This window comes from Prunus persica, chromosome G7, assembly GCF_000346465.2.
Source record: "Prunus persica cultivar Lovell chromosome G7, Prunus_persica_NCBIv2, whole genome shotgun sequence".
Classification (NCBI taxonomy): domain Eukaryota; kingdom Viridiplantae; phylum Streptophyta; class Magnoliopsida; order Rosales; family Rosaceae; genus Prunus; species Prunus persica.
This window is the reverse complement of record NC_034015.1, coordinates 16,220,486-16,235,325: the sequence shown is the minus strand read 5'-3', so window position 1 is coordinate 16,235,325 and position 14,840 is coordinate 16,220,486. Positions and strand designations below refer to the sequence as shown.

At 38.6% G+C, this 14,840-nt stretch overlaps 3 protein-coding genes across 3 annotated transcripts; 1 reads left to right on the top strand and 2 right to left on the bottom strand.

The window, feature by feature from the left end:
• On the bottom strand, positions 5,126 to 7,771 carry LOC18769149. Its single transcript, XM_020568213.1, has 2 exons — positions 6,264 to 7,771; positions 5,126 to 5,549 (listed from the first exon to the last, which is right to left on the bottom strand). The coding sequence occupies exons 1-2, from the start codon at positions 7,544 to 7,546 to the stop codon at positions 5,279 to 5,281; spliced, it is 1,554 nt and encodes a 517-aa protein (XP_020423802.1). The 5' UTR covers positions 7,547 to 7,771; the 3' UTR covers positions 5,126 to 5,278.
• On the top strand, positions 7,916 to 11,556 carry LOC18770789 (probable protein phosphatase 2C 80). Its single transcript, XM_007202003.2, has 5 exons — positions 7,916 to 8,200; positions 8,506 to 9,229; positions 9,537 to 9,861; positions 10,458 to 10,607; positions 10,943 to 11,556. Exons 2-5 carry the CDS (start codon positions 8,685 to 8,687, stop codon positions 11,237 to 11,239), a joined length of 1,317 nt encoding a protein of 438 aa, XP_007202065.1. The 5' UTR covers positions 7,916 to 8,200; positions 8,506 to 8,684; the 3' UTR covers positions 11,240 to 11,556.
• On the bottom strand, positions 11,376 to 14,473 carry LOC109950198 (vicilin-like seed storage protein At2g18540). Its single transcript, XM_020568212.1, has 5 exons — positions 14,008 to 14,473; positions 13,753 to 13,931; positions 13,567 to 13,647; positions 13,137 to 13,436; positions 11,376 to 13,046 (listed from the first exon to the last, which is right to left on the bottom strand). The coding sequence occupies exons 1-5, from the start codon at positions 14,333 to 14,335 to the stop codon at positions 11,889 to 11,891; spliced, it is 2,046 nt and encodes a 681-aa protein (XP_020423801.1). The 5' UTR covers positions 14,336 to 14,473; the 3' UTR covers positions 11,376 to 11,888.

Here is a 14,840-nt window from a genome sequence, read left to right as displayed (position 1 = left end):
ACCAAGTTTGGAGATTATACACTAATATCAACTAAAAGAAAACTCTAACGACGCATCTCCTTTGTTGCAGATGGTTCTGGAGAAGACTACAAACCACTACCTGGTGGTCCTGCTTCATTGCAAGATGAGCAGGTAAGTTCCAAGAATATCAGAACACTCTAGGGCAGTATTCTTTTGCAACTTCTTTGTCATCTGCAATTTTTAAGTTGTTTCAGTTTTTGTTTTATTGATATTATGAACCACTCTATCCAGGTGCCTATATCACACAACGTTTACTGGAAGGAGTTATCGATGCTTGTGTATGTCTGGGTGGCTTTTCTTATTGTTCAGATTGTTAAGGTAAGTTATTTTACTCTGTAGTTCTGTACAACTAAAGAAGCTTTTCTAGGAACTCATCTATTCGCATACCAGACCTTAAAATGCTCTCCAAAAGATATGATCATCACTACAATCCAATCAAGTTCCATCTTTCTAATTCCTCTGCATTTGCTTCCAATGCGCCATTATTTTAACTTTTGTGCGGACATATATTGAAACTTGCTCCACCGTGTTCTGGGTCCTGAACTCCTTGCAGGTAAGGCTAACAACCAGAGTAGTAAGATTTCTTTCAAGAGCACTATAGAAACACATAACTATGTACACTCAAGCATGTATAAAAAGAATGATGTCCAGTTGAACATAATATTTTATCATTTTGCAGGTACCAATTGCAGTCTCCGTTACGCTCTTTGAAGCCATATGCTTATGCAAAGGCACCAGGGTGATTGCATCCAAAGGAAAGGAAATCACAAACTGGAAGTTGCATCAGATTTTTCTTTACTGCAGCTGTGGGATAGTAGCTGGTATGGTGGGTGGCCTACTTGGGCTGGGAGGCGGTTTCATCTTGGGACCCCTTTTTCATGAATTGGGAATTCCTCCTCAGGTATAGTTCAATGCAAGATAAAATTAACTATTCTTTTTATCAGGTATAGTTCAACTACATAACCTGCATTAACAAGTCAGCTGGACTGGCCTCAGCTCAGAGAACATATATAAGCCTCATAGGCTGATAACCTATCATCTATAACATACATTTTCGGGTATCATAACCGAAAACATCAGGCAGAGAAAATCACATCTGCAACCGAAATAAGCAAGAAAACGGAACCAGATTGATGATTTTTTATCTTTTGGCAGGTAGCAAGTGCTACATCCACATTTGCAATGCTATTCTCATCCTCCATGTCAGTTGTACAGTATTACCTTCCCAACTCTGAGAGAGAGAGAGAGAGAGAGAGAGAGAGAGAGAGAGAGAGAGAGAGAGAGATTATAAATGTAGACAGTAGGCAGGTACTAGAAGAGTGCACTGCACTTTAAAAAGCTAGGAGGAGGAGAAGAGGGAAGTGCAGAACATTCAACAGAAGTATTACTTATTTATAGAAATAGCTTCTGTAAACCATAACTTCCTTGTTTTGTTATCAACTATCATCACCTGAATGGCTCAAACCAAGGTCACTCAGAGGGCAGCTACAATATCAGCAAGAGCAGCATCAATAGCAATAGCATGGGAACTCTTCATTAACATCCTTATGATAATTGAAGTTGCCAATGCAGAGAGGCCTCTAAAAGATGAGAAGCCAACAAAATTTATTGAGCAAGACATACATGCATTTTTTGTGAAAGTGGTCAATTTTCTATGGCAGGCTGGAGGGTCTTCTTATCAGCCTGTTTGGCCAGTGAGTTTGATCTCTCTTAAACACTACGCATCTCCAGCAAGAACACAGAGAGAGATAGAGAGCATAAAAGGGATATAACTATTACATCTAATTTCCTATTAGATTTGATGATTCTTCCTTTCATGTTTACTGTTTTGGTATTTTGACATATATATATACTGGTTGTTCAATAGTTGGCTCAATAGTTGGATAGACCTTCTTCCAACACCCTATTAAACACAATAAAAAAAAATCTGCCTCTTGCCAATGAGGTCATACCATAGTAGAAAAGTATGTTTGGTCTAAGATTAGTGGTCTCAAGTTCGAAGCCTCATCATTAGTATGTGTGAGTAAATTCCACAACCCCTTCCTATCTTTGACCAAAAAAAAAATCTGCCTCCTCAATCCTTTCATATTTGTTTTTAGCAAATAATGTTCAAATTCTTTCACATATAACAAATTTTATGGATGGTGTAAACAAATTTTGGATCCTTTTATCATGTATGGCAGTCTAAGGGCCCAATTATGTTCGGAACAATTGGCAATTCATTTTGATTGGGGTGCGCCAAAGCCCAAACTGCAGTGCACTACCTGATCCACATATCAGATATTAAACTTGTGAAGCTATTTTCTGTGTTTTTTTTACAAGTTTTTTCATGATTCTAAACCATTGAAGAGAGTGTTTTAACTTCATCTTTGATCCATGCCGGATTTCAAAATCATGGACCAAAAAAAAAGAGGTAGACATTGTGTTTCGGTAGAAAGTTTGTTGGGCAACTTGGCACTGTGAAAGGATGTGTTGTTGGATCCTTGTGTTACTGAAAGGACCACTCCAAAAGTAAAGGAAACAATAAAATCATGACATATAACAAAAAAAAAAGCTTTTTCTGTTGTAAAGTTAGTGGATACCAAGCCAACATGTTGGAAAGAAGCATCATGATGTCTTACTGCACACTCACATGTGTAATTTATCTTGCATATAAATAGGCATCCTTACTACTTGCAAAGACACACCCAACTAGGAGAAGAAAGAGGGTTAGGCAGAGAGGAAGGAAGAAAGAGAGTGAGTGAGAGAAGAGAGAGATTCTCTAAGAGAGAAAAATTAGTGAGCCACATGTATTGTAAATACTGAAGTTGTAGCCCTATTATTTTACATAGTGGAAAAGTTACTGTTGCTGCTCTCCGAGGACATACGCATGACCGAACATCGTTAAATATTGTGTCTCATTTATTTTACACGCAACTTAATATTCTCGCATATACAAATTATTATACCACATTTTCGAGCCTTTAGTTGTTCCAATAAAGCCTCACAAAATGATACTATAAAGAAATTTATCAAATTCATGGTATCATGATACTATGAATTTGCAAATTTACAGTATTCGAGGATGATCTTATGTTATGTTTGCAAGTAGTCTTATTGTTCACCCGTTTTGTGTTTATTCCTGTGGTGGAAGGGCAAAGTTCCCCATTGCCTTGAAAACCATTGACTAGTCAACAAGCCAACTTTCTTTGGTGTGTGAGCGTGCCATTGCTAGCAATGAAAAATTCTAGCAAACTTCTTTGAAATAGATAACTTGCGCCCCAAGTCACTGATTTCTAAACAAGCGATTGTGAATTTGGGTGAGGAATATCTCCAAAGTAAGTTCTTTTCCTGTCTCAGACTGGTAAGGACTTCACAATTTATCACAGTATAAAATTGGTAGTTCTGGCTAGAATAAATGATAGTAAAGTGGACTGTTTTTACGCAGAATTGCCTTTTACAGAACTAGAAAGGGAAAAATCAACTCTAGAAAGACAAAAAGAAAGCTGGAATTCCATTTCTGCCTGGATAGAAGCTTCTGATCCAGGATGGACTGGGCATGCTTGTGCTAGATTGGACTGTTCCCAACTTCAGTTGTAAATCAATACCAAAGTTTGAGTTTGGCAGAGCTTAATCTATTTTGAGCCCTGTGAGGCTTTCTGAATGGGCAGAATTACGGCTTTTTCAGTTTGAAAGGAGCAGAAGTGGCTGGACTTGAGGATTACTGAGCAGAAACTGTACTGTGGTACCTGTTCTGCTTGGTCAGTGCTCTTCATAAATTTGTTGAGGTTTTCATATTTGTGAAAACTCAAACTCTGCTTGTTTTGGCTTTTGCTGAACCAAATTTGTAACGAGAGAAGTCTCGTTTTGAATGACTTATTTCTCTAAGTCTGAACTCGGAAGTTTTGATCTCTAGCTGGCTTCTTTTGTGGCTCAAATGAGCTTTTGATTACTCCAGTTTGTTTTGAAGGTTCTCAATGATCAAGTGATCATTTTGAGTTTTTTCCTTTGGTTGATTTTTGATTGATTGTTGAATTGAGTGTGTTTTGCTCTGTTCACCATCTCCTATATTTATAAGAAATGCTTTGGAGTATGGTTTCTTTCTTTTAATTATGAGCGGCAAAATTCTCAAAAGATCTTTCATTTTTAAATGCAAAGAAAACGGGGTTTTATCAGTTCTGGCAGATAAGCCCTCAATGGTCAGTTCTTAGGACAATCACCTCCCTGTTTTTTGAAAGAGAACCTAACTCCTCTTTAATTTCAACTGCCCCTTGTGAGAGCTCAAACCATGATGGTTAGTTTGATTTTCCAGTTTGAACAACTCTATGTTTTCCTGCTTATCTCTTGAAAGATGGTGCCTTCTCTAGAGTAGAAACAATATCTTTAAATATATAAAAGGGATTTGATCTTCTGATGGCAGAGATTCAGAGATGTCTCTTCCTAGTTGCCTGCTTTTATTAACTCTTCATCAACCCAGTTGAAAATATTGACTTTTCAAAGTTTATTTCAGACAATCACGTAGGTTTGCCTCTCTTTGGGTTTCTTTTTAATCATATCGGGCCCAGTATGAATTTCCAGGGCCATGGGCTGATTTCTCTTTCTATTCTTTCGAGGCCCATGTTTTATTGTTATGTCTTGATAGATCCCGGGCTGGGTCTTCTTGGATTTTGGGTCTTTGATTCATGTTTATTTTTAGAGTCCAGACTTCTCGGGCTCTGTGTTTTGTCTTTGTTATTCTGGGCTCTGTAGTGTTGGGCTGGGTGCTCAAGATTTTGGCCCAAACACTTATTTACCATGTCCAAATTTAGGAAGGATGTGAATTGCCAAGTCATATTTCTTCCCTTCATTTGCTTTTTCATTGCAATCTTGTTTCAAACATAATCAAGCAGCCAATTTTACGTAATTGTAGAGGAATGAAAGGTTAAAATAAGGAAACTCAAGTGACATGAAATAAGTGACGCGACAGTAATATGATTTACCGAAAAAGTGTTTTTTTCTGTTCAGAAAATCCGATTATATATATGAATCAAACTTCTTAACTAAACATATTTTTGTTCACATATCTTGTTCTTTCAAGATTTTGTTGCAAATTTAATTAACATTGTTTTCAAATTCCTCCATCCGATTTATCATTATATATCTCGCAATTCCCATTCAAGGTCCAACCAATAAATTTTTTAAATATTAATATATTCTCAACCAACAAACAACCAAATCATGATCCAAATCATATGCGGCTATAAGCAAAATCCACAAATCATAGTATGAGCAATCTAAATTAACCCCGTGATGGAGCCAGCTTTACAGGCTCTGCAGACACGATCTTTGATTTGATCCTAGCAAATTGGAATATCGGACTCGGGGAAGCCTCCTGTAGCTCCATTGCTGCACATAATTTCATTTCACTAGGAAGAGTAAACCCTCTTTGGTTACGAACTATGAAGTCTTTGCCGACAAAGCCCATTTGTGTTGGGCTATTATTTAGTTCATCACATTGACATGGTGCTTCCGCACTTAAAATCTTTGCTCCCTTGGAACTGTCCACTGGTCTGTTTAATAGGGAAAATATGAACAAATTAAGATCAAGGGTGAAGAGCATTGGAGTGAAACACACCAAATTAAGATTCAGGAAAACACATACAAACATAAATCAAGGTTACATACATCACAAATAGCTTATACATATCTTTCTGTCATGATGCTCCATTTTTACAATGCAATTGCTACAGTCCCAACTTCCCATTGGGTTCAGGTTTTATTATAGTTCTGGAAAACAAAAACATATAATCTTCCGAAAGAAGATTGTTTTTTCGAAATAGTAAACCCATTCTTCATTCTTATAATGATAAGCTTAAAAAGTATTTGCATCCCGAAGCACTCTAAAAACGGACTGATGATATGAATCCCTCCATGCCAAGAGAAGATATGGCTTGCACTATTTTTCTTCATTTCAACATCTATATATGATATTTAATACAAAATATTAAAAACAAAACTTGAGTGAAACTGAAATATTGAGTTTGAGTTGATATAGTGTAATGTTGTGTTAACTGTATCTCCATCCATCCATATGCACATGTTTTTGTTGTTGTTGGCAAGCAGGTATGAAGATGTTTATTAAATCTAAAAATTTATATTAGGTTTTGGGTTGAGTTGCAGAAACGCTCTTTGTACTGAGAATGATAAGCAACCCACGAATTGGAAAGTAGTAAAATATATGGACAATAACAAGTTTAAAAGAGACAAGGAAACAATCCACTTACAGTTGAGTAGACCCGGCATTCCTCTCACCCAAACTTATCAAGCAAGCACGTAGTGTAAAAGAAGGAAAGTGAGAACCAGGTGGAGCTATTTTGAACATTGATTCATGGACGAATTTCAACATTCTGCTTTCGAAGTTGTAGCTTAAGATCCCTTCTGAAGTGCCAAAGAAAAATTCATGAGAAGATGGACTTATTGCATGTGGTTTCAACACTGGAGTACCATCACACGGAAAGCGCCATTCCAATCCCTTCCCAAAAAGAGTATATCTGAGAGTCCATTTATCACCAGATTCGCATCGATCATCGTAAGACCAAAAGCGAAAAACATTTGAATTATCACGCTTTATATAACAGACAAGTTCCATTGACACCCCAAGACATGCCATTGTTACATCGTGGTTGTCGTCGTCTTCAGAGACATGAGGGAGTTCAAAGGCTCGAGCTTTGATAGTATTCAGGTCAATACACAAAAGTTTCCCTGAATAAGCTAGGCTGTATATAGCCCCACGCAAGTACACAAAATGACTGCAAAACTTGGAACTTTTGAACCCCTCAATAAACATGGGGTCGAGTTGCAATCCATGTCGAATCCATTCTCCAGATTGCGACGAAAATATGTCAATGTGCACCAGGGTTTGGGTTAGGGTTGAGTTTGAGGTCAAGGTCGAGTAGCAACATGATTGTTGTTGAGAATAATCAATTCGGACAACTCGGTAGTGATTGGATTCAATAGGGTCAAAAACCAAGGCAGCACAAAAATGGTCATGTTCATGTGAAAATGCTTTAGGTATGGAGACATGTTGTCTGGTGATGGGGTTGGAGACACAGAACTGATAAGTCTGTGGGTTGAACAACAGAATTAAGCCATTACAACAGTCGAGGTTACGATCAGAGGTGTCGCGCGTCTGATTTTCATATAAGCGCAACATGCTCTCGCGGGAAACTAATTCACTTGGTTTGTGCAAGTAGATATAATTAAGATCTAGATAGGCGTGACTGAGTTTAACACAAATATCATCAGGTGCGTGCAGAGTGCGGAAGAAAAGACCCAAAACAGGAGACTGCGACCAAAATCTCCGCAACCAAACATGAGAGATTATTTGATGCCATGACTTGGCCACCATCTTGCATTTCACCAGATCCTTCTGTGATAATCTAAACAAAATATTGCACAACAAATCATCACATAAAGATAAATTCCCCATACCCGAATCCTGATCCGCAACGGCAACGGCAGCGGGCGAGGACACCACTGACAGGTTACAGAGACGATCAGTAGTCATTCTTGTATATTTAACAAGAAGAAGGGAAATACTGTGAAACTCAATTTTGATCTTTAGGTTCAGCCACAAGAGAAACCTCAATAAGTTGATTGATATGTAGATCGAAAACTAACTATAAAAAGGAAGGCTGGCTGAGTACCAAATCCTTCTCCTATGCGGATTTGACTTTATTTCTTTTTACCTATTTTGATATGTAGAGAAAACTCCTATTATATTCATATTTTCTCTTTTTGGTAGGAAACTCCTATATAATAAGAAAAATACCTATTTTCTGACATTAAGTTTCACCCACATTTGATTCCAAAACTACCCTTTCCCATCACAATTGAATATAATAATGAATCTCCTTTATTTTTTTTCTTTATTTTTTGCTGTGGAGCAAAAATAGTAGCTGATATATTTTATTTTGTTGCTTATTTTGGCTTTCCTCTTCCCACGTGCTCTCTCTCTGGCGTTTTTGTGAACCTTATGCGCCTCAATCCTCATAAAGCATATCGCCATAACCCAAAGAGACATATTTGGGGATAAAAGAAGCTCCGAAGATTGAATAGGTGAAGATAATATCTTCGGAGCTTCGTTTAGCTAATGCTATCTCTTGGGTCAGATTGAGCTCCAGCATTGATTGCCCATCTCTCCTTCTTCAACTCCAAAACGGTGCGTTTCCTGTTTATCCGTTCAACTGCTTTTACATTTCATAGCAACAATGCTTTCATGCTTCAAGTCCAATTTTTCAGATTCATTTTCATATGGGTACGTTGTGTTATGGTTTGGGGGTGTTTAACAATATTTGCAGGTAACATAAACTTTTTGAGATGATTAGGTATTGAAGCTTGAAGATAATATAATTTCGTAATTTCGACAAAAATCAAAATTTGGGGGATATACAAGCAATATTGTTGTGCATGTAGCAAAAAGCTCACATCTTTGTGATGAAATTCAAAATTTTGTTCACATTTCAGGTTAAAGAGGCATACGTATCGACCTGGAAGTTGAACAGACTCAGCAGCAGTAGGTTTTAGGTTAAGCTGTTAATAGATGTGCTGACAGTGATGAGCTTTTATCTTCTATATCATATTTCAGCTTGGGTTTTCCTTGAGACTCTAGTTGAATCAAGGGTTTTTTACATAAGGGGATAAAAATGCAGTCCGGGATACTCCCCAAGGTGAACACTAGTATATGTTCTAGTATTTGGAGAGTACTAAGTGGGAGCGGGCTACGGAATTCGAAAACTTTACTTCCTTGTCAGGGAAATTTTTTGTCTCGGAATTCAGGGTTGTCTTGTTCGTTACCATATTCAACCCTTTTGATACCCGACACTGCTAGATATAATTTTAGTCCTTTGCATAAGGGAAAATCTATGGCTGCTTCAAGTTCGACACCTGTTTTTGGGGACGTTTATGTTGATGACTTAATTTCAAGTTGCGGGAACTCATTAGACTTCACAAAACCTACGGCTGTTTATTTTAATGATAGACGCCAGAGCAGTTTCCTGAAAGCTAGCTTGAGTTTCAGAAAAAAAGAATCGTACAACAGTCATCTGATTTCTGTGCATGTTGGACCTTGGTTGAGGAATTTCCATAACTCATCTTCCGTGTGCTGTGCTGCTGGTGCTGCTCATAATGTATCATTTGATGGAAGCTCTAGTGATGAACAGCTGGCAAATTCTACCATTTTGTCCGACCCGTATGTGCTGTTTACTTTGCCTCTTTCGTTGTTTGCTGGTCATTTTCATTATCTTAGGGTCTCCATTGCGTTTTCATTTACTCAGCACTCATAAATTAAGTCTTTTTTGTTTGGAACGGAATTAAGGGTTATCTTGTGTGCACGTGGATGCTAAAATGTTAATTTATTTATATAAAACAGTATGAACTTGGTATCTAGTGTAGAACAAATGGGATTGATTAGTGTTTACAGCTTATAGCACTCTCTAATACCAATATAGGCATTGGTCTCCTCAGTGCTTATATATATTGCTTGGTTTCATTTTCAGACCAATTTTGGGAGAAAAAGCTCTGAAACTACTTTCAGGATCATGTTATCTGCCACATCCTGATAAGGAGGAGACAGGAGGAGAGGATGCCCATTTTATTTGTGAAGATGCACAAGCAATTGGTGTAGCAGATGGTGTGGGTGGATGGGCAGATGTTGGCGTCAATGCAGGACACTTTTCTCGCGAACTTATGTCCCATTCTGTAAGGGCAATTCAAGAGGAGCCTGAGGGTTGCTTCGACCCTTCCAGGGTGTTAGAGAAGGCCCACTCATGCACCAAAGCAAAGGGTTCTTCAACAGCTTGCATCATTGGCCTTACGGAAAAGGTTTGTTGTTTTCATTTTGACTAACCATTGGTGCTATAATTTACTGTTTGGGATACTTTATCATTTTGACCCTGTAAGGAAAGATGTGATCTGGTTTGTGGAGGCAATCATGTGTGGCTGCATTATACTGCTGTAATAAATTGACAGAAATGATCTTAGTGTCTAGTATCTATCCATTACTATATGCAAACCAGGGTTGGAATTATTTCAAGAAAGGACCTAAGTACTTACTATAGATGGACTCTTCCATATGCATAGTAATTACTGACTTTTGCATTTAGTATGTTGAGTTGCAAGACTTACTTATATATAAGTGGAAGTCTATTAAATGCATCGAATAATCTTGAAATAAGTGATTGATAGAGATTAAAAAATAGGCTGCAGATGCCCAGCCCTTGTGAGTCAAACCTGGATAGGATGCATGATCAAAGTTTCTAGTACATAAATTAGAACAACTTTTCCTGGTCTGTAAGATCACTTGAGTTTGATTGTTGTGTGCAATTTGGATGCTTGTTTTCTTGAGCGTAGAAAGTCAGGAAAGGTTTATATACAGTAAGTATGAGTGTGTTTTCTCATCAGTTTTCTTCTTCTAACAGGGACTACAAGCTATCAATCTTGGGGACAGTGGATTTGTAGTTGTCAGAGATGGAAGCACCATCTTCCAATCCCCTGTGCAGCAGCATGGCTTCAATTTTACGTATCAGCTGGAAAGTGGCAGTGGGGCTGATCTACCTAGCTCCGGTCAGGTCAGTAAATTATTGAGCATTTACTAGTTGTCACTCGCATATCATCAAAGTAATACATAGATTCCCCCAAATGAACTTTTTTTGACTCTATATATTCTAAAAACACTGCTTCGAATAGTTGTAGTGGAGAACTGACCGTAAGATCTGATATTATGTTTTCATTTTCTTAAATACACAATTTTGAAATCTTGAGAGCTTAAGGTTTCTTATCCAAATCACACTGCTTCCAATAGATGTGTGTCACTTTCCCTGTCATTGTATGTACATTGAGGGGAGAAAACTTTAATAAAATTCCCTGACCAACTAGCGTCTAATTGGGATTCGATGTGGACCAGGTCTTTTTTATTCCTGTTGTCCCTGGAGATGTCATTATAGCTGGAACCGATGGGTTGTTTGACAACTTGTATAACAACGAGGTTACTGCTGTTCTTGTTCATGCGGTAAGGGCTGGCTTGGAACCACAGGTAACTGCTCAGAAGATAGCAGCTCTGGCACGGCAGCGAGCACTAGATAAGAACAGGCAGACACCATTTTCTACAGCTGCTCAAGAAGCCGGGTTCCGTTATTATGGAGGCAAGCTTGATGACATTACTGTTGTTGTGTCCTATATAACTGGCTCCAGTAATGTGTGAGTGAGTGAGTCTCTCAAATCCGGGTGTAGACAAACCATCTCTTTCCTTTTTGTAAGGGTTGCTGGCGGAGCTTAGAAGCTCATCACTCTGTTTTGCCATGAAACCCAGAGGGAGCTGTATTTACTTTGGTTTTTTTCTAGTGCTATCTGAGATATTATTTTCATCATCAGTGTCAAACAATACGTGCAATTTCTTCTCTTCTAGTTCTTGACTTGAATCTGAAAAGTTTGAGCTGTATTTCACTTAAAAACGCCACCCTTTGGAAATCCAAAGGTGTGATTCAATCAACTTTAAAACAGGTTGCATTTTCACTTTGTTAAGGAGAGTGCTTGAAATACATAGAATTGTGTTTCCTCAGCCTTTAATTCTGTTTTTCCTTGAAAAGGATTTAAATAAGATTCAATATTTTATCTTTCAGTTGCAGATGTCTGTTCTGTAGGCTTAAATATTTCTTATCAACAAATAAATAATTTTCATCCTTTTTTTTCCCTCTAATTTGCAGCAAAATTTGTTTTGGACTTGGGTCATAGAAGTTTATTACATTAAAAGAAAGCACGCAGCATAACATATATTATTTTTATTAACAAAACATGCAGCAATCCAAATTCATAAGACAGAACAGCCGAGCCAACTGGAGAAGATAGATCGATTAAACTTTCAAGACCCTTAAATATCTCCTTCCCTCTTCAACATCAATCCCTCTGCCACCTCCCTCTCGTTCCTCTGGCTGTCTTCCTGCTGACTCTTCTGGTCTTTCTTTGCCTTCCCTTTCTTCCTGTTGTCTCCTAGCCTCTTCTTGCTCCGTCTGTGCTTCCTGCTTTCTTCTTTCCCATTCCTTTTGTTGCTGCCTCTCCCCCTCTGTTTCTTCCTCTTGTCTTCTTTCTTCTTCTCTTTGCCTCCCCTCCTCTTCCCTCGCTGACTCTTCTGGTCTTTCTTTGCCTTCCCTTTCTTCTTCTTGTCTCCTAGCCTCTTCTTGCTCCGTCTGTGCTTCCTGCTCTCTTCTTTCCCATTCCTTTTGTTGCTGCCTCTCCCTCTCTGTTTCTTCCTCTTGTCTTCTTTCTTCTTCTCTTTGCCTCCCCTCCCCCTCCCTCTTTTTTGCTTCTTCTTCTTCTCTCTGTTTTGCTGCTTGTTCTTCTTCTCTCTGTCTTTCTGCTTCTTGTTCTTTTTCTCTCTGTCTTGCTGCTGCTTCTTCTTCCTCTCTCTGTCTTGCTGCTGCTGCTTCTTCCTCTCTCTTCCTTGCTGCTTCTTCTTCCTCTCTCTTTCTTGCTGCTGCCTCTTCTTCCTCTCTCTTCCTTGCTGCTGCCTCTTCTTCTTCTCTCTTCCTCTGTTCTTTCTCCTCTGCTCTCTTTCTAGCCTCCTCTTCCTCCCTCTCCTTCTCAATTTCTTCCAACATCACTCTCTCCTCTTCTTCAGCACAAGAAGTACAATCTATAATCACTGAGTCAGCCTGTGCAGCCAAAAGTTGATCAACCGTTGTGTTGCTAACATTAAACGACGCCGCCAAGACCTGTTTGTCCAAACTCTGCAGAACAGAGTATTTTCCAGCCAAAAACTGTGGATAGTTTCTCCTCGTTGTTGTGCTGAACCCCATGAACACAAGGGAGTCATTGTTAAACGACATCTGAGCCATTGGATGGAACCTCGGCACGGCAAATACATCTCCTTCATGAACCCTAAGCCTCATGCTTTTGCACTCTGATTTCTTTGCTGCAGTGCTAGAACAAACCACCCTAACCATCCCTTGCCCATGTAGTACTATTGCTATCTCAGTTGCCCTTGGATTCCAGTGAGGCCCCATCATTGACCCCTTCAATAACAAAGCGAGTTTTAGAATTAGGCATCAAATTAATTAGGCTCTAATTAACATAAGATCAAGCTAAATACCACAGAACCAGACCTTTGTCAAATTCACCATGAAAAGACCAATGTTTGATCCCTTCAACAATTGGGAGTTTTTCTTGTTCACAGTTAAGCTCCAACCATTGCAGTTCTTGAAATCTGGGCCCTCATCAAAAATATTATAGGTCTTTGTTTTCTTCTTGTTCTTGTTGAATGCACTGCCATCTTTGCCTGTCAGGAAGGTTTTCAAGAACCGAGCCTCCAAATCCCAGAAAGTTTCCTTCTTTGTTGGCACTGCGTGTACAATGCCTGATTGGTCTGTTCCATTTATTATTGATTCTATCACTTCATCAGAGACCTAATCAACCACATCGTCTAGTAGTCAGAAAACCAACAGAAACCAAAATCTTCACAATTATTTCTGACAGATAGCAGGATGATTACAATTTACAGCAAAGTTGTCGATTTTGGCCCAGAGTTGTTCATACCTTAAAAGCTGATCGAAGCACTTTCGGATCAAAGGCTCGAACCAGGTCCCTAACACTAGAGTATGCTCCTATTGCTGGGTCCTGCACAGGTTTTGGTATCAGAAAAAAGAAAATTTGGACACAAGTGAATGAAAATGTCCATTGAATCAGGAAAAGAAAAAGAAGCAGAGAAATAGGTGGTCTTACGTATAAGTCATCATCAGTGTTGGTTGCAAAGATTGCATAGATTCTAAGCTTCTGGCGCTCAGCCTGCAAGTCACTCTGTACAAAGAAAATAGAGCCTGGCCTAAGCCTAAAGAGATCACCTCTCTTTATAGCCACCCTTTTAATGTCATCCTCATCACCCCAACTCAACCGCCCACTGCCTAAACCAACAAAAACAAAGATTACAAAAAATCCCAAAGTCACATAATAAACAAATAAAAAGTATAATTAGAGCACCTGTATGAACATAGAAGACAATGTCTGCATGGAGAAGTACAGGAAGAAAGAGAGAGTTGGGTTCCAAGGTGATGAACTGAATATGGTAGGGCCCTCTGTGCCCATCACTGATATCAATGGATGAGATCTCTCCATACTCTGTCACAACCAATGCCCTCCGTTGATCTCTCTTTACCAGAGACCCTGCAGCAGCAGCAGAAGCACCTGAGCCATATTGCTCCTCATTGCTCAATATTGCCTTTGCAGCAGGCAAAGACAGACCAATGAAAAGCAAGATGAAGAAGGTAAACGGAAATGGTTGTTGGTTTGAAGATTTGTTGTTCAACATTGTAAGAAAAGTGAATGGATTGCAATGAAGTGAGGAGGTTGAGGATCTATATAGAAGAAAGGTGATGAGATGCGGATCAGATAAATAATATAGTTCATGCGTTTCAATCCAAAAAATAAAAATAATAATGTTAGAGCCAGGTGGCTTTGTTCATGGACACGTGGATGGTTATTCAGGCACGTGGCAGGTGATCAGGGTCCGTGTCTACCCGTGGAGGGAGACAATGCAGTTGAGAAGTTTTCGCGGGAATCAAACGGGTTTTTGTTAGAAAATCTGAGTTGGGCTCGGACATTTTGGGCTCATGACGTCTTCAAACGCTGTATTGTATTGCTATGTTTTGTCCTCCTTTTTTGGGTTTTTTTTTTATAAAAAAATTATGTCACTTTGAATTTATTTGTGTTGAATTTTTATTTATTTATTTAAAATAGACAGGGGGAATTAAAAGTGAATTAAACAAATGTAATTTATTTTATTAAATTAAAATCATATTGGAATTGTGCTCTTC

Coding starts and splice junctions, on each gene's coding strand:
- LOC18769149 (XM_020568213.1), bottom strand. CDS start 7,546: ATGACTACTGATCGTCTCTGTAACCTGTCAGTGGTGTCCTCGCCCGCT. Junction 5,550..6,263: donor AATGCCGGGTCTACTCAACT/GTAAGTGGATTG, acceptor CCTATTAAACAG/ACCAGTGGACAGTTCCAAGG.
- LOC18770789 (XM_007202003.2), top strand. CDS start 8,685: ATGCAGTCCGGGATACTCCCCAAGGTGAACACTAGTATATGTTCTAGT. Junction 9,230..9,536: donor TCTACCATTTTGTCCGACCC/GTATGTGCTGTT, acceptor TTTCATTTTCAG/ACCAATTTTGGGAGAAAAAG. Junction 9,862..10,457: donor TCATTGGCCTTACGGAAAAG/GTTTGTTGTTTT, acceptor TTCTTCTAACAG/GGACTACAAGCTATCAATCT.
- LOC109950198 (XM_020568212.1), bottom strand. CDS start 14,335: ATGTTGAACAACAAATCTTCAAACCAACAACCATTTCCGTTTACCTTC. Junction 13,648..13,752: donor ACACTGATGATGACTTATAC/GTAAGACCACCT, acceptor AAACCTGTGCAG/GACCCAGCAATAGGAGCATA. Junction 13,047..13,136: donor TCATGGTGAATTTGACAAAG/GTCTGGTTCTGT, acceptor TTGTTATTGAAG/GGGTCAATGATGGGGCCTCA.